The sequence below is a fragment of the Seriola aureovittata genome, chromosome 4, assembly GCF_021018895.1.
Source record: "Seriola aureovittata isolate HTS-2021-v1 ecotype China chromosome 4, ASM2101889v1, whole genome shotgun sequence".
Taxonomy (NCBI): domain Eukaryota; kingdom Metazoa; phylum Chordata; class Actinopteri; order Carangiformes; family Carangidae; genus Seriola; species Seriola aureovittata.
The window spans coordinates 12,707,172-12,730,411 of record NC_079367.1 but is presented as its reverse complement, the minus strand read 5'-3'; the positions used below and the strand labels follow the sequence as shown (position 1 = coordinate 12,730,411).

At 40.1% G+C, this 23,240-nt stretch overlaps 1 protein-coding gene across 4 annotated transcripts in view; it reads left to right on the top strand.

Annotated features, from left to right (window-relative positions):
- Positions 1-23,240, top strand: part of LOC130167471 (arf-GAP with Rho-GAP domain, ANK repeat and PH domain-containing protein 1-like) — a 49,842-nt gene that overhangs the window by 21,533 nt on the left and 5,069 nt on the right. For 3 of the 4 annotated variants that reach the window (XM_056373694.1, XM_056373696.1, XM_056373697.1), the window contains 24 exons: positions 69-253; positions 519-625; positions 1,633-1,832; positions 2,098-2,183; positions 2,646-2,828; positions 10,358-10,532; positions 11,077-11,211; positions 11,421-11,556; positions 11,795-11,897; positions 12,604-12,796; positions 12,964-13,009; positions 13,262-13,425; positions 15,100-15,312; positions 16,081-16,186; positions 16,279-16,426; positions 17,134-17,217; positions 17,506-17,583; positions 17,673-17,790; positions 18,598-18,711; positions 18,817-18,962; positions 19,060-19,142; positions 19,932-19,991; positions 22,440-22,503; positions 22,881-23,039. In XM_056373694.1, coding sequence (XP_056229669.1) covers positions 69-253; positions 519-625; positions 1,633-1,832; positions 2,098-2,183; positions 2,646-2,828; positions 10,358-10,532; positions 11,077-11,211; positions 11,421-11,556; positions 11,795-11,897; positions 12,604-12,796; positions 12,964-13,009; positions 13,262-13,425; positions 15,100-15,312; positions 16,081-16,186; positions 16,279-16,426; positions 17,134-17,217; positions 17,506-17,583; positions 17,673-17,790; positions 18,598-18,711; positions 18,817-18,962; positions 19,060-19,142; positions 19,932-19,991; positions 22,440-22,503; positions 22,881-23,039 — 3,086 coding nt within the window. The remainder of the gene's footprint in view (positions 1-68; positions 254-518; positions 626-1,632; positions 1,833-2,097; positions 2,184-2,645; positions 2,829-10,357; positions 10,533-11,076; positions 11,212-11,420; positions 11,557-11,794; positions 11,898-12,603; positions 12,797-12,963; positions 13,010-13,261; positions 13,426-15,099; positions 15,313-16,080; positions 16,187-16,278; positions 16,427-17,133; positions 17,218-17,505; positions 17,584-17,672; positions 17,791-18,597; positions 18,712-18,816; positions 18,963-19,059; positions 19,143-19,931; positions 19,992-22,439; positions 22,504-22,880; positions 23,040-23,240) is intronic. The other variant, XM_056373695.1, reaches the window with a different exon arrangement.

Here is a 23,240-nt window from a genome sequence, read left to right as displayed (position 1 = left end):
TATATAAATTTGTGCATGTATTTTTACAAACCACATTTATTCATACATTTGATTGAACATCTATCCAGCTGAGAGGAACGACTGGGTGACTGTACTGCAGGATTGCACCAAGGGGCGCCATCGGCGCAGCACCATGAACCCTGCTTCACCTTTGACCCCGGACTATCAGGGCTATCTGGAGCTCAAAGGGTTACGCTCCAAACTTTATACTGTTGTCGTCTCAGATAAGGTCTTCCTCTACAAAAACATTGATGTAAGGAAATTAGCCTTGTGTACAAATCACAGACTTCAAATAAATCTTATTTTAGTGTAATGCTAATTTTTTTTGTCTTTATTTTGCAAAATACTATACAGAAAAAATATGAGCAGTAATGATGAAAGTATAATGTACTTTTTTTTTTATTGTACAAATAATAATATACAATAATATTATACTTAGTGATTAAAATGCATCTGTTGATCCATAATGGAAGAAAAAACTATGTAAAATGATGTACCATTCTCCTTTTTTCTTCCAGGACTATCGTATTGGAGTTGGTATCACATCCATTGAGATGAATGTAGGAAATATTAAAGAAATGGATCGTCGTAGCTTTGATCTCACCACACCCTATCGCATATTCAGGTACTGTATGTACACACAAATGCAAAACACACACTTACACACTTACTCACTATACTCACTGTCATGTGTATACAGTAAACTCAAACTCTAAGCCTGGATGTATGTTGTTTACACAAACACTGATTATTTTTTTTCTCATCTCAGAAATGAGTTTATGTTTTCTCAAAAGGATTTTAAGTGCAAAGATAGCCATTCTTCATTGCAAGTTGACGTCTGAGTTGGTCTTGGTGCTAGGATACTTGCGGGAAATGAGATCATGTTGTTTATACTGAGAACTCCCACCGGCCATCTATCCTCGGAGTCCTCAGCTGGACATCTTTTGAGAATGTGAAAAGCCCTTTGTACAAGGTTGTGTGTTTGTGTGTGAAGAAGAGTGAGGGCTATGTGTGTGCACAAGTGTATGTGTTGGTGTGGTGTGTGTGGTCTTTTGGCTGACAGTGCACAGCCTGCAGTGCAAGGGCTCAGCTTGACAGGATGGGGAAATCTGAAAAGGCGTTGTGTATTTGTATAGAGTTGGACTGTGTGTCAGTGTGTGTCTTGGTCTAAGTGTGCTTTGACTATATATGTGTCTCTCTGCATGTACATTTTTGTGTGTGGTGAATCAACATGAAATGTTTCTGGAGGGAGACAAAGATTGTGTGTTTTTGGCACGTGTTTTTATGTAGACAGTTTTATGACTCGAGTCATTTGAAGAGTGTGTGTATGTGTATTTTAAGGACAGAGAGAAGCAACATGTTGTTTAGCAGAAGAAAAGAGGAAGGATTCAGACACGAGAGTCTGCGTCAAGCCACAAATCTGTCTATGTGTGTATATGATTGTGTAGTTTCCAGTCTTAGACTCAAGAATATTTAGCAGAGGAAGGGTCACTTCTCAGAGGGCCCATTAGCAGAGGGATACACACATATACAGGACCAGCACAGGCTTTCTCATCTCTGTCACTTGGTATCTGGCTGTGACACTGTCATGTCGGCATTAACTCTCGGCCGTGTGTTTGTCTCTGTCCGCAGTTTTATAGCTGAGTCAGAGCAGCTAAGAGAGCAGTGGGTGGACGCCATGAGGAATGCCATAGGTGAGGCATTGTCCAATAGCGAGGTGGCGGACCGGATCTGGGCGGAGCCTAGCAACAGTAACTGTGCCGACTGTGGGGCTCCCAAGCCGGAATGGGCAGCCATCAACTTGTGCGTGGTGGTCTGCAAGCGATGTGCAGGTCGGTGTGCGCATCTATGTTTATACATTTTTAGATATGAATGTTTTCTGTTTTCTTTGACATTGTAATCAGCATGTTTGTTTATGTGTATTTATTTATCCTCTGCTTTGTGTTGCAGTGACAGTAGGTATGTAGGGATAGGGATGTAAGCCAAATGTCATTTAACTCTCATTAGAATAGTTGTGGACAACTTGTTGTAGAATTTCACATTAGTGTTACATGGTAAGGATGTAATTTGTCAAAGTGTGTGTGTGTGTGTTTTCAGGAGAGCACAGAGGACTGGGTCCTAGCATTTCAAAGGTTCGTAGTCTAAAGATGGACAGGAAAGTCTGGACAGAAGAGCTTATACAGGTACATGTACACACACACAAAATATATCTAAAGTTTTGAGACCTGCAAAAAATTACAACATGTTTCAATCAAATCTGTTGCCCTACAGGGATATGTGCTACTTATTTGTTACCAATGCATTTAGCTGCTTAATACCTGACAGAGCTACAGGTTCATTTGTACCTAGGCACCAGTTTATGAGGTACAGTTGTATAATATAATGCAGTTTAATGCAGTTATCCTGCAATGCCAAGCTTTTATTGATTCTGTGTCAGGGGTGATGATTAAACTCTGTGTTATTATCTGAGGCAGTAGTTAGACACATTAGTGTAGAGAATATTTACACCTTGGTCCAATATTATGTAATGTAAATAATAATACTGAAATTGTAAAGGCATAGCTAATAAAGTGCACAGTGTATAATGTCAGAACACATCATGCAGACCATGCGGAAATACTTATCCTAAACCCTCTGTGATGCAGGTGTTCCTGTTGCTAGGCAATGAGCGGGTAAACAGTTTCTGGGCAGCTAACATCCCGCCAAGTGAGGCTTTGACACCCTCTAGCTGCAGTGAAGAGAGACGGCGCTTCATCACCAACAAATACCGCCAGGGAAAATACAGAAAGTACCACCCTCTGTACGGAAACCAGAGAGAGCTCAACAATGTAAGTAGAAATTAGTTTTCATCATCTGTGTTACCCTTGTGTTGAGATTTGAATCTACACATCTGAATTTCTGTGGCCACAGAAATTGAATAAGATCATATGGGATATTCCGTCAGAGGTAAGAGTTAGTCAACATATCTTGGGAAAGAAAGGCTTTAGTACACAGGGAGGATTTAAAGGCATTTGAGATGGTTGGTTTAGCAATCCATTATGACTAAATTGTATTTTTAACTCATCTTCATTCATTTACTCACTTTTCTGACACCCATTGCAGCTGAATGTATTAGTGACGTTTCCCATTGCCCAACAACGCAGTGCCTCCCTTAAGAGCTGTGTGCGTATGTCTCATAAAGGGTCATAGGTTTAGTTGTGACTGGATTTTATGTAGACATGTATATATACACCATACTCTGTATATCTAACAGCTTCACTCCTCAGACTGTGACTAAGATTCCAAGAATAAATAGGTGACTATACATTCTGTGTATTTTAGTCCTTTCAGCGTTCACTCATGTACAGACCTGTTAGATAGATTGACTGACAGACAGACAGAGAAACAAAGCAGCTTTAGGCTGTGAAACCAGTTAAAAAGAACATAATACATAAGTTAGTCTCTTGGTGTAAATACACTTTTTAGAGCCTAATATGAGCTTGAAAGGCAGGGTCCTAGATTACAAAAGCTGGCTGAATCCCTGAGTAAGTCCAGTATGTAACAGTCTGCCAATGCAGTAAGCTTAATAACTGACATCCAAAGTCAAAGTAAACTAAACACAGACAGAATGATATTAATGCCGGTTTCAAATAAACTCCTGTGAATTCCTGGCTAAAACTTAAGTTTGGGGGGTTTTATATTGTTCCCTTGCTGTGCTCCACTGTGTGCGGTAAATGTCTTAGTGTTCAGACCCAGCTGGGTCACTCATTAGCTGCTTAACCCACTTACCACAAACAAAGTGGACTGTTCACAGACACACTGAGTGTGTGATTGAGTCACATTTAGCACCTGACTGTGGGTTCTATTTTTCCTCCTTAAAGCATTTCAGTGTGTGTGTATGTGTGTTTGTGAGTCACTGTATGTGGGACACACACACACACTAATTCACACCGACCATTGCTTGTTTTGGTTAAAACTGGTCTTCATTCAGCCTCCCTCAGTGATAGCAGATATCTCTTTTTCCTTTTACTACTTTTCCTCCATGTTGCTCTTTCATGGTATCTCTTGGGGATACCATCTGTTCGGCTTTTCTTTTGACTGCAGGATTTTATTTAAGACAATAATAATAATAATAGTAATAATAATGTTAATGATAATGATAATTACCCTGATAGCTGCTCCAGCTGTTTTTCTCTTTTCCTGGTCAAAACACTTGAAATTCTTCAGCTCTGCATTTCTCTTATTTCCTCTTGGGTGTGTCTTTAGAAAAAATATACTTTGCACTGTGTCAGTTATGCTGTTGTGTCAATTATACAACGTGACAAGGCATTGAAAGTAAGGCAGTGTGTGTGAGAGTATGAATGGAGAGGAAAACAGTAGATTGTGTGCCATATGAGCATAAGAGCACCTGTGGGCTACATTCAGGTTTGTTGATCTAGTCCTGGCTTTTTATCCCCACTTCTCTGTTTCCTTTCTTCTTTGTTTTTCCCTTTTTTTCTAAACGTGACATCATTACTCACTGCTTTAGCAGGAATGTGCTGTAACTCCGCCTCTCCTCCTCCTCCTGTCCTCCTCATTGTTTGGCTGGGACTGCCGAAGAAAGTTGATCTCTTCACTCCTGGCTCTTTCTTTTATTTGTAAGTGGCTAGTATTCCTTTTACTTTCTGTCAGCGCATCACAAACTAGGACTTTTTTGCATTTGCAACTTATGTGTTTGTGTGTGTGTCTGAGTCAAATGACATTCAAACAGAGGAATGATTGAAAGGAACTGAAAACTATCAGGTAAGGTTGGGTATGAACCAAGCTATAGGACAGGGTACTGAAAGTATGATGTGTGTGCAAATGTATGTTCTTGTGGATTAGCTCTGTAAAGAAGGTGAGTCTCAGTGTGTGCTTAACTGGTGTTGTTTAGTGCAAGCACAGGAATGTGTGTCAGTGGACTTTGGCTCTCTGACAGTGTGTGATTTCAGTGTAGTTGAAAAAACCCATATTTAGATGTGTGTGTTTGGCACAGTTTTGTCTTGAGACTATGATGACTGCTGTACTGTAACTCTGTGTTAGTGAGTGCACATTAGAGTTATTGTGTCTGTATGTATGTTTTTCACTGGAGTGGGCTGAGATATGTTAAGATACATATTAATGTGTGAGTAGGCATGTTTGTGTGTGTGTGTGTGTGTGTGTGTGTGTGTGTGTGTGTGTGTGTGTGTTCTCTGCACTAAGTAGATGATAGGCTCACCTCTGTCAATGGACATCATTGTCTCTCTCCCTCTCTCACTCTATCCCCTCGTGCTTTGTTCCCCTCCTCTCTTTGCCTTTTGCTGTCTCTCTTTTCCCTTTCATTCATTAACTGGGTTTTATGTTCCCATGCACGAACATAGTGTTTATATTTTTATTAAAAATGTGTAAAAATGTTCAAACTCTTCTTTTGAGGACCTGAACTCTGTGTAGTATGTGTGTCACTAGTGTGTTAAGAATGAAGATGACAGCCAGTCATAAGCCTGTCTTTTGTCTTTCTCTATGGTGTATTACCATATTACACTGATATGTGAACCTTTTTTTCAGAGCCTTTTGGTTGACATATCAAAATGCTTGAAATGTTTTGTTGTTTGATGTGAGAGAGTGAAGAAACCAAAGAGCACTTGCTGGAGCATAAGAGATGTCTGACAGAGAAATGTTCTGAATGGCACTGAGTTATTTGACACAGGGAAGTGGTTAAGTTTGAGAGTATGTGTGCCAAGGGCCAGTTGATGTCTCATGTTACCATACATCATTGTTGCATTTGTTAAAACAAAGCTATGTGTTTCAACAATGTAAAGATTGTAAAGCTCATCCACTGTTATGATCCCACATTAGCTTATATATCTCTTTTTTTTTTTGGCATGACAAGCAATACCAGTCTCCTAAGCGTGTTTGTTGTGTCTGTGTTGACTGCTGGTCACAATCAGTATGTTATTGGTTCTTATTATAGCAAATTGACATAGCTGACAGGCAGTAGTAAAAGCTCTTTATGGGCTTGTTTTTATGCTTTTAGAGTTTTGGAAAGTGCTTTCCATAGGAAAATCCATCTCTCTTACCCTTTCTTTCTGTCCATTCCCTGCTGCTGCTGATTCTTTTGTCTCATCTTTCTTCCCTTTTCCAGCTAAATCCAAACATTTCCTAATTCACACTGTACGATTCATTTGCACAGGGAGATCTGCTTGAGATGCGATCTGCTTTCTTGTTTATTTCCCAGTGCTTTTCTTTTCCCCCCTTTTTGTCTGTCTTTCAGTTTTTCCTCCATGTCCTATTTATTCTCCTCTCTTCCCCTCCCTCATGTGTCTGGATTTTCACCTCGGCCTTCTCCATCTCCCTCTCTCTGGAAACTGTCCCTGGTGATGTAATGATGGAACATATGTGGATAAGTGCTCTTAACCATCTGGATTATATATATATATATATATATATATATGTGTGTGTGTGTATGTGTGTGTGTATATATATATATATATATATATATATATATATTCTGGGGAATTGGGTATATATATATATATATATATATATATGTATATGTACGTGCACATGTAAATGGGGGTGTAGTTTTGGAGGTTCAGTATATGCAAAAGTGGACAAAGCAGAATTGGCTGCATGTGTTCATGTCTGTGTGTCTGTACATAGGGGGTCTGAATGTATCATGTTGAGTTTGTAGCCAAGTATAATCAGTCTCTGATTAATGTGCTTCACTGAAATGCTTTCATCTTACTATCACAATATTTTTCTTTCTCCTGTTGTCATCTCTTTCTTTTCCTCCAATTCCGTCCTATGGAACTGCTGAGGCCAGATGGAGGCCTGTGATTTTAGACACACCCAGATAAAATCTTTCTGTCTCTGTCTCTTTCCCTTTCTCCCTCTCTCTGGGGAAATTGGGTAAGATTCTTGAATTCCCTTCTCTTCTCTCTGTCTCTCTCTCTGTTATTACATTACTCCCAGTTTCATAGGCAGCAGATGTTGGAGGGCGTGAGGTCTTGAAACATTCAAACAACCTATTTCCTCATTGTACTTTGTTCTGATTGGTTCACTTCTCTTGGTCAGAGGGAACATGGAGACCTGTTGATACATTACACTACATTGGCCTACATACAGCATAGTTTTCACATGTATGGCCACATAGAATATTGTCCGGTTTCCTGGAACATACACATATGCAGTTATCAGTCATCACATTACATCCCACTGTATTGATCCATACTAGCTAGGTATCTGGACTACATTGTGTCTTTTGTCAAATTACAGTGTTTCATGATATGGCCTGGCTTGGAGCATGGTGGCTAATGTAGGACAATAGGTGCTGATCTGAAGTATTGACTTCTCTGGTTTGTAGCTTCAGCTACAGCTCAACATGGTCAGTTTCATGTGATGGTTAAAAGAAATATGTTGCATATGTCACAGCAGACTAAATGCTCAGTAAACATTAGTTTATTCTGATGTGTAAAAAATGAGTAATCGGTCCAGAACTGACAATGGGATTGGGTCAGCTGGGAAACACTTTGGGTTTAGGTACTGAGGAGTGAATTAAAGATGAACTGAAGCAATAGACTACAAGAAGAGAGGTTAGCAATGCAGGTAATTGTTTCCCAGGCAAAGGGGAAGAGAAGGTACAGAATCAAATTCAAGCTGAAAAAGGTAAAAAAGAGAAAAAAAAAAAAAAAAGTAAATCAAACCACTCCAGGGATCCCAACTCTGTCTAGCACATGGTTTTGCATGGATCCAGTGACACTGTGCTTTTCCTACTGTTCTTTCACGTTGTTCGTTTTTCAGACTCTGAATGAAATCTTTTGAACTCTCTCACCTCTGTGTTTCTGCCTTTCACTCTAGTTTGACTTGTTTCCCCCTCTGAGCCCTGATCACAGGTGTCTCTCATTTACCGCATCTACCAAACTTCCAAGGTTTTAAAAGGGAAAACTACAACCCCCCTGCCCATTTTCCTTCCTTTCTGCTGCTTTCTGTTTAGTGTGATCAGATGTAATGAAACACAAAACAAGTATAGAGAGCGAAACAAAAAGACAGCAGGCCTCTTAAGATAAGGCAGATTTTCTTTCAGCTGTGTTGGTAAACACTGTCCAATATCTGATGTAAGTCTTTTTTAAGTGATGCAATTTATGAAGTGGAAAGTCGAAATCAAATCGCTCTTTAAAAATAGGGCAATTGTGTTTTGCGTTGCTATAAATATGATTTACTTTCTTTCTTAATTGTTGATGTCTCTCGTGAATTTGACATGAAATTGATTACATCAAGTTAGGGTTCAGTATTTGTCTTCAAATCTTTACATCCCTTCTTCAGTTTGTTTCAACACAATACCTCCGCTTTTGATAGTTGACTGGTGTTTTAGCCATGAAATCTGTAAATTTGTACCTGAAAATAGCATCTGTATCGTTATGTAAACAAAAAGTAGCTGCCGAAAACTATAGCAGACCCCTGAAATAGCTAGAATGCAACTTGCAGCTCGAAATAATATTGATTACCAGGTCCTATATACCAGCTCTGTTGTGGCACTCATGGTCCATTTCACGAGGTTATTGAAGTCTTCACTATTGTTCATGTGGATGTGGATGTTTTCCACTGCAGATGGCTGACTACAGGTTTTTGTTCAGATGTCTTCTATAGTGTGTGAGACAGAGAGAAATGCATTTTGGCTCAGTGTCTTTTTTGTGTAGGGATGTGTCTTGTGCAATTTTAATCTTTGTTAATTGGTTTGTTTGTCAGTTTGTGTGTGTAGTGGCTCAGTAGTGATTAAATAGAGGAGGGGTTCCGTCTGTATGTGTGACGGAGTGCTGTGGAATTTCTCAATCAGATCCAAAAGGGTTTATTGGTTTTAACAGAAGACAGACTTGTGTGTGTGTGTGTGTGTGTGTGTGTGTGTGTGTGTGTGTGTGTGTGTGTGTGTGGTTATGTGTGGTTATGTGTGTGTTTTGAGTTCCTCAGCTGTAAAAACACTGCATCCTCCTTTTCTCAGATGTAACATCTTTCCTGTCCAAACCCCCTTCCTCTTTTTTTTTTTTTAATTTAGGTTTACAGTACATGGACAAAGTAATTTCTTTAAGGTCAAATTATAATCTAAAGATCACAACTCTGAAGTTTTATCCTTTAGGATTGTTTTCTGGTTCATAAAATCTGTATCTTTATTCTCCATCTTGTTGAAAAACTTCTCTCCAAATGATGTTTGATAATCCAGTTGTATGAACTAAAAACAGAAGTATTATGTTCTGAGTGTGAGAAGATTGTCTTCTTCTGATGTTTTGACATTAGCGTGTTTGTTTTAGACTCTCAACAAATGACTGTTTTTCTTTCTGTTTTGCCAAAGATTTAAATTTCCCACCAAAGTTGTGTGAATTTTCATCTTAACTGTTGTTTTTGCTCACATGGCCTCATGTTGCACATTCAAACGTTGTGATTACTATTCACTGGGATGTAATAAAATGTTGGAAATTCCGCAATGGTCTCTTCAGTAAAATAGAGAATGAAAACAATTAATTTAAAACTGCATTTTCCCAAATAACTACTTGAGTTTTTCTAATTTATAATAGAGAAGACACTGCATTAGTCTCTACTTGGATATGGCATGGTGTTGTTGACAAGTGCTGGCCCAAGTTGAGCAATGGTTCTGGATTATGAGAGGACCTTCTGCATGTTTTAAAGCCTGCCTACACAGACACACCACACATACACACATTGCCATGTCTGTTTGGCTTGTTATTCACTTTGTTTTTACTTTGTTTGACTCAATTTTACATGGACCTCAGCTGTTTCCTTCGAAACAATAAGCTGACAAAATCTCATGACATGATTAAAGCCTGATCAGCAGCTGAAGGACTGAAGTCATCAGTTCATTATCAGTTGTGTGTCATCGTAACACATTTTGTAATCTCTTCTATTTTTCTCACTGTAACTGGATTCCTGCCTTGCACACTCTCTTTGTCCTCTGTCCTATATCCACTTGATGCATTCTTTCTTTCCTGCCTTCTGTCTTCTTTTAGTGTCTCACTTTATCATATCTCACTTCCTCATCACCATTTTCTTCCTGACTCTAATTGTATTGCAGTAGTATTACAAATGCCATAAACATAATAGTCCCATAAGTTTTGGATCATTTTATATTACCAGAATAGTATGGTTTATTGTGTTTGACCAGTTCAGTTCATGTTGGTATAGACTGTATGTGGTTTTACATGTGCTGTAATTACCTGGTTCTCATCTTAGCTTGCTGCTGTGTCTGGAACACAGTTACATGTCTATTTCCACAGCACACAAACACATCATTGTCTCGCTATTTTTGCACATGCACATTTACTCTTTTGTTTCTTTATGTTTTGATTTTTTCTTCCTCTCCCCTTCTTCCTAGGCTCTGTGTATAAATGTGCAGTGCAGTGATGTGCTGGAGACATTAAGTCTGATCTTCTGCGGTGCAGATGTGAATTGTTCAACTGGTATGGCAAGTTGGCCTTCCCCCCTCTCCCTGGCCAACGCACACTCACAACTCTTACAGGCTGAGTTAATTAGCCATAATCTCAACACAGGTACAGTATAATTGCACGCACAGAGTCGCATGAAAGCACCTGGGTTTTTAATTACCCTGACATAAGGGTTGACTAGGGTTTTCATGAAATTGTTTATCAATGATGTGTGACAGACGGCAACAAGTTTATATCATATATCATAGATTGTGAGTTATTTGTTTAAGTCAAACTAAGGATGAAAATGGCTCAGCCCCATGTACATTTGAAATGATAGTTTGCAAATGATATTCACTTTATATGTACTATATGCCTGATTGTGTCTACTGTATATTGTTTGGCTATGTGACAATAATACAATTGAATGCACATTCCTTACATTTTCTTTGACGTGTTGCTATTGTGCAATTTACATTTGCTTTCCAGTAATGATGACTTTTCTAAATGTTACATAACCAAACACACATTCCTGTCATACCCAGGAATGTTTTGGGTGTTGTCCACTTAACTTTACCAGATGTACTATTTCATACTCCCAGTAGATGAAACCCTATATGATAGGTTTTGTAAAATAAGGTGTTTTATTTTTTGGTTTGTTTTCCTGCAGAGCTGCCACGATCAGAGATTGGCGGGGCCATGGAGGCGGTACATTACTCAGCACCACCTTGCGTGTCTCACAATGGCTTCCTGTTCAAAACTGCATCCATGGCTCGGGCTGTCACTGAGCGCAAGGCCAGAGAGGGTATGCACAGACACTGTGCAACACTAACACATCTTTTACATATACTCAGTCACAGCTGAGCTGTTCTAAACAAATTTATGTATTACTTTAAAATAACCACACTGTAAAAGTCTCATCAGCTTTAGTAGGAAGAATTTTCTTATGTCCTGCAATGTTAGAAAGACAATGCTGTAATATTATGCTTGGTAAATCTTTGTTTTTCCATGTAGAGTTCAGTCGTCGCTGGTGCACCCTGAATGATGGCACTTTCAGCTACTATGAGAGTGACAAGAACTCAAACCCTAACGGAGCTCTGAAAGCTTCAGAGATCGTCTGTCTGGCAGTCGACACACCTGAAAAACATGGGTACACATACACACACTCATTCACTGATTCACCCACTGTCTGTCTGAAATACAGGATCTATTAAAAAAATGAATTAATACATGGCTAAAACCAAATATCCATGTTATTCTTGAGACTAGGCTGTCCTAGGGAAATATACCGCATGTGTGGATGTGTAAACATCACAAAATGACTCCTTTCGCCCCTTTTCCCTCCTGTTTTTAAATTGCCCTCTTCCTTGTAATCTCTCTTTCTATAGGTACGAAAATACCTTTGAACTCTACTCTGAGTCAGAGCGTCTCTATCTGTTTGGCACTGATGATCCAGACAGCCACAAAGAATGGGTCAAGTCTATTGCCAAGGTAACTACCAAATACACACTGGGGTCTAGAACCAGAAAGTTTTGCAGTTCCTGCTATGCTCAACTGGGAACTGCCGTCTTGTGGTCAGGACAGGAGTAGCTAATGCTGACCTGTTTCCTGCGTTACTTGTTTTCCTTCAGAACAGCACTCGATAAGATAATTTTCTGCTGCATGATGGTGTGAAATGAAGCAAGAATTATTTTGACCTTCTGCGTTCATCTGCAGTTTATGCAACATGCTAAAAATAGATGCAGTAAAGTGTTTTTACTCAAAATTCTGTCATTATTGTTAAAAAAAAAAAAAAAAAACTTTGGAGTTTTGCACAAGATATCATCCACGATATGGATGATGCTGGGTAGCCTCTGTCCAGGACTGGCTGAATCAAGTCAAAGTGAAGCTTTGGGAAGTCTGCATTGGCTGTTTTGACCAAGATGGTAGATGAACAGCACATCCATGGCTCCTGCATGTGTAGCCACAAAGACAATATATGACCTGACCCAAACATGAATTTATTTCATTTACTGACTGCCAGTGAATTGTTGTACATGAGCTTTGTGCAGAACCTTTCTTCTTAGGATTTAATTAGTATTGGTTATTGAGGAGGGTTTCACTAATACACAAGAGAATGGTTAAATCATCATCAAAAGAGACGATTAATAATGTGAAATGCACTACAAAAGCTACAGTGTCCCCCTTTTATTTGCAGAGCTTTATCCCAGCCTCTGCAGAGCCTTTACTGAGGCTGGGTTTTGAAAGGATTGGGCGGCTGAAGTGTAAAGATGGCTTGAACCTACAAACATCCAAGGTTGGTTGGTTTGCTCTGGTGGGCTCCACACTTCACGCCTACCTGGAGGACAACAAGGGGGAGGAGATCCACCTCCGCAAACTGAATGAACTCTGTGAGTGAACACAAATGCATGGATACAACACAAACAGCACTTTTACTGCATGCATCCTGTAATCTGTACACATACTGTATATGAAATACAGCAATCTGAACCACAGTCATTTTCTGAAAGCATGGCTCTCTGGAATAATGTGAGTACAATGTGTTTGTGTTTTACAGCCATCCAACAAGACAATGAGGTGCTGGTTCTGGTGGAGAGAGGCAGGTGAGAAGAAAGAATCATTTCAGATTTCTAGTTATATTTCTAATGTTTAAGGGAAAAATAGATGTGTCACTCTGTGTTTAACTTCACAACCTCTCCTACAGTTTAAAGCTACTTCAAATAGCATGATAATCCCAATTGTATAACATTTAGTCTTAATTGTAAAACTCTGTCTCAGGTGTCTATTCTCCACTTGTTGACTGTTATTGTCTCTCTTTAACTCTTCCCCCTCTGCCTCCCTCTCTCTTTTCTCAGAACGCTGTACATAGAGGGAGAGAGGAAGCTGGATTTCGCCGGCTGGTGTGGGGCCATCCAGACGGCAGCAGGGAGTGGGGGAGACACACTGAGCCAGCAGCAGCTCACAGAGACAGACATACCTGTCATCGTTCACAGCTGCATCGGCTACATCACTCAGTGCGGTGAGCGCCATGCAGAGGTGTACACAGAGCGGGACACAAAGAGCCACAGCATTTACTCCATCTCACACTGTGTCGACATACACAGGCACACACACATTTGTCATGAGGTCATGCTCTATATCTCTGGCTTGCACACATACCTGCACTCACATCATGGAAGTAGCTTTAAACTCTCTACATTGCTGTATTAAATTCTGGCCTTTCTTCCAATTACTGTGTGTGCACACTTGGCACTTTCTGTCTGTGTGTCCTCATGTGACTATAATAGCAGGAGTTCTGGCTCTGAGTTAGACCAACGGACTGCAAGTCAACAAAACAACTCTGTTCCACCTCCATTTCTCCCCTCGCTCCCTCCGTGGTGCTTTTGTATTCTCCTCTTAATCCCTGACTCTTCATTCCTCGTCTTCCACCCACCCTCCACCAGCTGATCTGCCGTTTTCACTCTGACTAGTTTTCTTTCTCCTTTCTGTCAACCCCTGTGTTCTCCCTTTGATCCTTCCCCTCCATTTACTGTATGCTCTTGTGTTGCCATGTATGCACAAGGGTGTATAGGAGCTGTGTGTGTGTCCATGTGTGTGGGAGTCCTCATTATGATGATATCCTCTACTTTCCCATTGGGAATGTTAATCTCTCTGGTCAGCTTTCCAGGAAATCGGGGCAGAACTGTCTTTGTTCTCGCCTCCATTTACTGGCAGTGGTCGTTTACCGTGACACAACTTCTGATGTAATTATCCTTTATATTATTACTTGGTGACCAGGAGCAGGGTTTTTTAAACTTTTTGCAAATTATAGTGACTTCTACTGGACAACTGATGTTTGGAGCCATATGAAAAACTGCAAGCCCATAACCTGGTATTTCTGGTCTTGATAAATGGTTCAAATCTGTCATAATGAGACTACATTGTAATCAGGCCTCACTTGAGAAATTTAACACGCTTCTGGTTGAATCAGGCTTTTAATCATGACACACTGCCACCAAATGCAGCTAACTGACCAACAGCACAAAGACATTTTTAATGACCAGAAGCCCTCCAGTGGACATAACTTGCATTGAGTCATTTCAACAGTGTTTCACACAAGGACGCTTTGTTTTCTGAGTATATAGAAAACAATAAATCACACATTGTAGAAAACTGTTTGTAGAAATTGTAGTAACTGCCAGCACTGCTCTCTGTTCAGTTAAACCTTTCAGGCATGTTGTAGCCCTGTCTGGCAACACCAATCAGTGATGTCACAGCCGATATTTTGCTGTTTTGCCATATTTTGCTTTTAGTAGTGACTTGATGGCTGATGAATAACACAATTTTTGACATCACTTTAACATGTTTGGTCAAAGAGCTTGACTGTTTTAGCCTTTAGAGAAGGGTGTATCTGTAGATTTTTTTTCAGAACCCAAAATTGGATATCCAGATATTCTGTCCTTATAACCAAGCTGTAATTTTGAATTGATCCTGTTCAACCCTTTCTTGTGGACTTTTAGTAGAAAATTGTTTTTAAGCTACAGTGTCATGTATTTTAAACTCTACAGTTTTAAATGTCTTATGAGTTCAGTTCACATTTTGGAATCTATACTGTACCGTATGGTCCTTCTTTTGAGTTGGAGGAACAAGATATCTTGTGGTGTATGTTGACTGTGTCTGTAAAATGATGTTGTGTGTGAATGTGTTCGTCAAGGCTTGACATCTGAGGGGATCTATCGTAAGAGTGGTGTGAACTCGCGTGTGGCAGCACTGTGTGAGAGATTTCGGCGTGATGCTCGCAGTCTCCGTCTGAAGGAAGGAGAGCACCAGGTTGACGACGTCTCCAACACACTCAAGCGCTTCTTCAGGGAGTTAGAAGAAGGACTGTTCACATCAGAGGAGGCCAGCACTTGGCTCACTACAGCTGGTAAGATTTGCAAAATTGTTGTTGCACTCTGCTACAGTAATAATTTAATGGTTTCTCATATCACCTGAACCACAAGAAACTCATCTTTACACTTGGATCTAGTGGTATATAGCTATGTAAATAGTTTTGTTATTATTTTATGAAGTTTGGAGATACAATACTTGCTGTTGAGACTCTTTTAGAGGTAAATAAAATGGAAGTTGTCCTGGTTTTTCAGTATAATCCATACACCTCAGGAGAGTTTTAACTGTTTCGGGACTATTTATATATACTATCTAAATTGTAATTGGACGGCAGAAGATGTCTCAGTGGCTGATATCTAAAAACCTCTAAGGGCAATTAAAGGGGGAAACTGGGGAATGGGTGTTTTGGAGAAGTTTGGAGAAATTCAGTCAATGCATTGCTGTTGAAATTACACCGAAAATATGATGGAATCCAAATGCTTTCAGTTGCCAGATCAGGTGTCATGTTGTTGCTGTTCACAAGCAAATATGGCCTTTATGTCAGAACACGACAGTAAATGTGCATCAGGATCTTTTAACTCAGTTTTGAATCTCACGCTCTGTTGCTCTCTGCTTTTTGTTTCTGTCTCTCTCTCTTTTCTCGTTTCTCCTCCATCACATTTTCTCTTTTGTCCTTTAACACTCTCATCTTGTGCTTTACATTTTTCCCTCTTGCACTTCCTGACTCTCTCTGATCTTGTTGCTCTTTATATTCACTGTATTCAAAATCTCCTCCCTTCCTCCCTCTCTCTGTCTTGTACTCCAGCCATTCAGGATGAAAGTATGAAAATCTCCCAGTACCAGCTGCTTCTTAACAGACTGCCTCGCGTCAACAAGGCTACACTACAAGCCCTTATCAACCACCTCTATTGGTGAGAGGCGCACACAAACATTGAAATCCTCTTGTATCTCTACTTATGACTGTGTGCACATAACCCTGTGTGTTTTTCCGCATGTGTTTCAGCGTGCAGCGTTTTTCTGAGTTGAACCAGATGAACCTCCATAACCTGGCCATAGTGTTCGGTCCCACACTGTTCCAGACAGATGGGAAGGACTATACAGCTGGCCGTGCCATAGAGGACCTCATACAGCACTACACACTCATCTTTGAGGTCAGACTCATTGCTCACCATAGACAGGGGGATAATAGGAGGCCACAGCATTTTGTTCTGTAAGATGATTCACTTATCTTAAGTGGTGACATCAGGAAATGGCAAACACAGCGCTGAGAGCGCAGCTTTAAAAGGTTGAGATTTCAAAGAAAATAGCATCTTATATTGGCTGCATCAAGCTCCAAATAATGCCACTTTCAGGCACAGTCACTCCTATTTTATTTTCCAGTAGCATTTAAATGTACATCATTGTCATCTTATGAACAGAAACTGATCTTATCTAGTTCAATTTTTCAATTGTGTGGTAATAAGATTATGCTTTAAGTACTATTTGTTTGTTTCCAGAAAATTAATCAGAAAGGGAGATGGGAAAATTAGAAGGAAGTTAGGGAGAGAGAGGAAGGAAATTTGTGCTGATGGGATTTCCTCTCATGAGCTTAGATTGAAATCCGTACAGTCATTGTCAAAATGTACTTCTCATGAAAGACAACCTCCGAACGATCTTATCTTAACTAGCATTAGCTCAATATGAAGCGCTGATTTCCTGCTGGTGTAGCAGCAACAATGAGGTTTGAAGTGCCTGGGGGGATTTCAGATCAGATTGAGCTCTAAAGATTGGCACGATGATTTAATTAAAGTGTTAGTCAGCTGTTGATTGATTCATTGTTTGTGTTTGTATGAATGAATGTGTTCATACATGTTTGCAGGTGGATGAGCAGCAGCTGAAGAAGCAGCTGGAAGAGATTACTGTTATCATCCAAGTGCGAGAGAAACTCAACACAAAGTTTCCTGTGAGAGAGAGAGACACACACACACACACACACACACACACGCGCACACGCACACACACAGACAGACAGACAAATCACTCTAGTGATCTTACTTACTTTTATCAACACAAGTTTTAATGCTGGCCTTCAGTGCTTGTCATTAGCTGTATCTCGGTGTTGTTGTGTGCATGCTTATGTTCATGCACGTCTGTGCTGAAGGTGTGCATCCATACATGCTGTTATTTGTAATCCTAATACTGTTATACTAATACTGTTTCTCTGTTTGTTTGTGTGCACCGATTACTTCAGAGCACTGAACCTGGAGGGCATTTCATCTGCACAGTGTACTTGGAGGAAAAGAAGGACACAGCAGAGCAGCATGTTAAGGTGATCTGGACTTTATCAAATAAGATAATATAAGTTTAGTGCTTACATTAGTATGCAGCTACACGTTCAACCTGTGCTTCTCTCCTCAGATTCCTGGTTCTATGACAGCAGCAGAGCTGACATGTGAGGTTCTTGACCGGCGCAACATCGCAGTTAAAGACAAAGAGTATTGGAGCTGTTGGGAGGTCAGCGACAAAGAGGAAATGGGTGAGACAGAGAAAACAAACAATACATGCTAAATACCCAAGTTTCTTTGTGTTTTTAATTTTGATGCAGATTATGATTTTTTGGCCATAAATATATCTTAATTGTTTTTTTTATGTCCTTCCATCACCGTTTATTTGTCAGTGTACTGTATTTATAACTCTTTTAGTTTCAAAAGCAACTTGGGGTCATGTGACCAAATACAAGCTGTGTCAAATTAACATGAAATATGAAAAGGCCCATAGCAAAACACAAACAATGACACAAAGCCTTTAAAGTGCTCTCGATTCAACCTGCAGCCAGAGCTAACCAAAGTGACACACTATGTCCAGAGGCAAAAAGATCATTCTCAGCGTTATGACTGTTTGCTGTGGTTTGTTTTGAGCCTGGTATGTTTGCCATCTGGTTCCCTGCTGTGAAACCTGTATGTGGCTTGTCAAATGCCAGTAACACTCAGCTGAATTGGCAGATTTCCCATCACTAGTCAGAAAGTAAGACTGGTGATTACAGGAGGCAATGGAGGAATGAGACTGAGAGAAGGAAGGAAATTGAAATAATAGTATGAATGATGGGAAGTCTCTTGAAGGGAGTAAAGCAATGTCATTGTAAGCCAAACCTTAGTTCCATTGTTATGTTTACTAAAAATATCAATCATGGCGTCAGGAGCTCAGCTTATTTGTGTGAGCATGACACTCATGTTTTCACTTCTTTTAATATTGCTAAAATTCTTCTAGATCATGTAAGGATGATTTAAGGTTACTTCGGATTCTGTGACACTGAGTTCTCTGTGCATCTCTGTGCTTCCCTCAGAACGTCCGCTGCACTATCAAGAGCGAGTCTTACCCATCCTTCACTCCTTTGGCACTGATTCCCATCTGCTCATTAAGAAACACCTCGCCATGGAGGCGATGATCGTCTACCTGAGTAAACACACAAACCAATGGCTATCAAAATGTTTCTCTGTGAACTACAGTGTTGTTAGTATTCCACATAACTTCATTCTCATTAAACTCTTATTCTGCCCTCCAGCCAGTAGAGTGGATGCATCCAAACATGGCATGATGAAATTCAGAGAGGAGCGAAGCATCCTCGGTTTGGGACTGACCTCCGGAAGTTTCCATGACCGATATTTCATCCTCAATTCCAGCTCACTCAGAATGTACAAGGAAGTCAGAGTAAGATTTAGGGACACGCAAAATCTTTCGCCTGCTCTTGTCGTTGCTGTCTGTCAAAGACGTATTCACTCTGTTCATCTCTCTCTCTGACTGTCAGAGTAACCGTCCAGAACGTGATTGGCCAGTGAAAAATCTAAAGGTTTACCTAGGTGTCAAGAAGAAACTCCGTCCTCCCACATGGTGAGTATTGTACATGCCGTGTAGGCACAGGTATACGGGATGCACTGATGTCCCTTACAATCCTCCCCATGACGACTGAGTGGCAAAGCAACAGGTGGCTGCTCTGAATGGCAACACCTTGATGCTATGCTAGAAGGAAGACAGTCAGAAAAAATGAAACACCACTGGAATTGACAATAATCTGTCACTCACTTTTCTAGTATTCTCATCTTTATGTCTGTGAATATTGAAAATATACACTTTGTATTCTAAATCCAGATTTAAAAAATCTCAGCATCTCTTAAGATTTTAGCAGCGTGACTAGTTCTGTTTGTGAATGCACTGGTTAAAACCACTGGTAGTGGTGATGCGCCATGTGTACTGTATGTAGGAGCAAATATACTTAAATCAAGCATGGTTTGAATAATGTAAATGAATGCTAGCAAGAGAAAAGTACATTTATCAAGAGAATATATTTACAAACTTTAAGAAATATTATGTATGTATATTATGTGACATTTTCATACACCTGTCTTTTTTTTCTTTAAATTAGTTTAAAACTGTACACAGGGTTTGAGTCAATTCTGTAACAGCAATGCTCTTCATTACAAAAATTTAAGGGAATAATAAATGACTCAACTTCAATCCTCTCATTTTGGAGACATTTAATCATTTGCCCTCGGCGGCTTGTAATGAGAGTGACCACTAGGGGGCAGACTGAGCTCAAGAATCACAACCAACAGGACATTTACGGTGGTACTGCTGCTGAACTAGTTTGATCTTTCTTTCTCTTTCTCTGTCTGTTTCTAGCTGGGGGCTGACAGTGGTGTATGAGAGTAAGAAACAAGAGCGGCCAGAGAGACAGCAGTGGTGAGTAGCTGTCCATGCATATCTTTTATATACAATACATGGCTGTCAGCCCAGAGAACTCACAGCTCCAGCTAGTCCTGCTCATGTTGTCAGTTTTAACAAGCACACATGGTTTATTCTAATCTTATTGCTTTCATTTATCTGCACTAAACCTCAGCTCGGTACATCTTTGGTTCCGTAGTCTGCTCTCTCAACTTCACTGCTGCATAAATTCAAATGAGGATTGTTGAACTTCTTAGAAATCATTTCAAATTACTTTATTAGTTTGGGCTCGTTTGCAGCTCACATAAAGACACAGCCCTCAGGCATACTTCGTGTGTGTATGTTTTTTTCCTGTCCCTCCATAAATTGTGTAACTGTAGCAGGTGGGATCTACATTGGCTGCATATGCATGTGTCCAAAAAAAAAAAAGATTCAGGTAATAACTTGATTAATCTGTCCCATTGCTGTGATTCAATACTTGGACAACTTTCCATAATGCACTTAAATGATCTATTAGATCAATGCGGTGAATAGAACTGAAGAATATGGAGTTTTTTCCTATAGTTAAAGCATCATGTTGTACTGCATCATGTTGTTCTACATCACTACTGTAGCTTTATACCTCTCAGCAGCAGTGTGCAGCCTTCAGTGCAAACTTATTCAGTTGTTCTGACATGAGATCACATTTTTGATGTGCATGTAAACATTTCAAATGTTAAAGAAAGCTGGCAGCTTCTCTGTAGGTAGAAAAAAACAGGTCAGATCCCTGCGTGAGAGGCATATGAAAGGTCGGCTCCCCCCAATGAGAGAAACACACACAAGTATTCCTGTAACTATGTCTCTGTTCTTCTAATCCAGGTCTGTTCACATTTACATCCCTCTGTGTATGTGTGTGCATCAATTGAATATGTGTGTACATCGGCGTGCGTGCTCAGCGTGTGACCATGCGTTCATGTTACAGTGGGCTCCACACTGTCAACAGTAGTAGACATCAGCACCATTGTAATGGAAGTGCTGTTCTCATCACGCTGTAGGCAGTATCATCTCTTGGTTATTCTACATTGTCATGTCCCTCGCAGCAAAAAAACACACCTGAGAGGAAGAATGGAGAGAGGGAGGGAGTGTGGAAGAAAGATAAAGGAGGAAGGGGGAGAAAGTGAAAGGTAGAGAGGTAAAATTCCACTCTGAAGGGGAGATAGTGTATAATGAGTCAGATGTTTTACATTTAGTGCAAGTGAAAGAGAACTTAGTGAGAGAATAGTGGTTAGAGATAAGAAATATTAATGGATGGGAAGGCGCCGTGTGACAGATGCTGTGCCTCTCTCGATCTTGCTCTCCCACCTGCACTTTAATGGCGCTTAGTTTTATCCTGTTATTACCACTATTCCATCAAAACACTTATTAATTTTCCCTTTTTGCTTCACTATTTTATCAGCACACTCTTGCAGTCGCTGTACTTAATCTTACAGGGACACTGATAAATTTTCAGAATATTATGTAAATTTTATTCTTTAGCTTCATGGAAATCCATTATGATGAATGATCAACATTAATTCTTCTGTAGTTGATAGTGTAGATTAGAGGAGCAGTTAATGGCACAGAAAGTAAATGAATTGTAGGAGATTAACATGGACTGAACTGGAGGTATGCACGCAAGAATAGAGTGACTGGCCTCTTTTGTATCCCAACAAGCACTAATGAGCTCTGTTGACTGTAATGATATATAATATAATAATATTGAACTAGGGAGAGGGAGGAGCTCTCTCTCTCTCTCACTGTGTGTGTGTGTGTGTGTGTGTGTGTGTGTGTGTGTGTGTGTGTGTGCGTGTGTGTGTGAGGTTTGTTAGCATGTGGGCCAACTTTCTCAACTAGCTAAATTTATATCTATTGTATACTGGATAGTGTATGCTGTTTTGTTCCAGGGTCTGTATCAGTGTTGTTAAATCTCAATGGAGAGCTCTTGATTAATAGTTTTAGTCTAAGTCTGTGCCAATAATAATTATAAATAAAACTTATTTATTCAGCACCACAGCATGGTTGATGACTCACAGGGCTCTGCGACAGCAACCTGAGTGGTATAAAATATGCACGTACACACACAGACATTACAGAGACACAAACACACTTTTCACAGACAGGGGCACAGGTTGAATGCTGAAGGTGCTAATCAATGTTTCTCTTTTTTGGGAGTTTAAATTAGGAATCACAATCAGTTTTTTTACTCGTGGCGCTATAGGAGAAGGTGTGCCAATTTTAGTTAATGTCTTTGACTACTTCATTCTTCTGAGTCTCTTTTCCAAATTTCCCTTTGTTTTCTCCGACTTCCTATCTCCCAATACCACACACACACACACACACACACACACACACACACACACACACACACACACACACCATCCCTGATCCCTGATCCCTGATTTTTATCACACTGCCTCCCTCACTTCATCACCCTCTATTTATTTCCAGGTATCTCTGCTGTGACACCCAGTCAGAAATGAGGGAGTGGTATGCTACTTTTCTCAGTATCCAGGTGCGATCTTACACAAACACACAAATGCACACACACACACACATAAAAACAATGAGTTGATGATCTTTAATACACATAATTTATATTCACGCTGTAACTCTAAATTCATGGATCTTGACATTTTGCTGTCTTCAAGTCTTTACGACTTTTAAAAACCAGACAATTGCAGCACTATTGGATGTAATATACCTCAGTCAGAAAGTTTTAATGCCATTATGTAATTTATCATCGGAGAGAAGTACAGTAACAGTAATGCTCTAAAATCTTTTCCTAAACCTGCTGATACTTATAAGTATATGCTCCTGACAGTAATGTAAAATCTCTTCTGGCTCCCTCTCTCCATCTTTCCCACTGTCCTTGTCCACTCCTCATTAAAGTACGATGGCAACGTGTGGCCTCAGAACGGACTCCAGCAGACACGGGTGAGCCGTGTGTTGCCGGATACTCGTCACGGTAACGTGTCACTGATACCTCTGCGTGGCAGTGAGAATGAGATGCGGAACAGCGTAGCAGCTTTCAGCCAAGACCCACTTGCTGTGAGTCAACCTACCAATCACTGGGACTAATCTAGGACAGACCAGGCAGCTCAGTCTGAAGCTGCGGGCTAATAAGAGATATTCATGCTGAACAGGTGGTCCAGACCCTCAACCTTGATCCTCACCAAAGAGCGAGAGTTGTGTACCATGTATTTTACACTCGATTTCTATTCAGAGTCAGTTTTTCAGACATAAGATGGT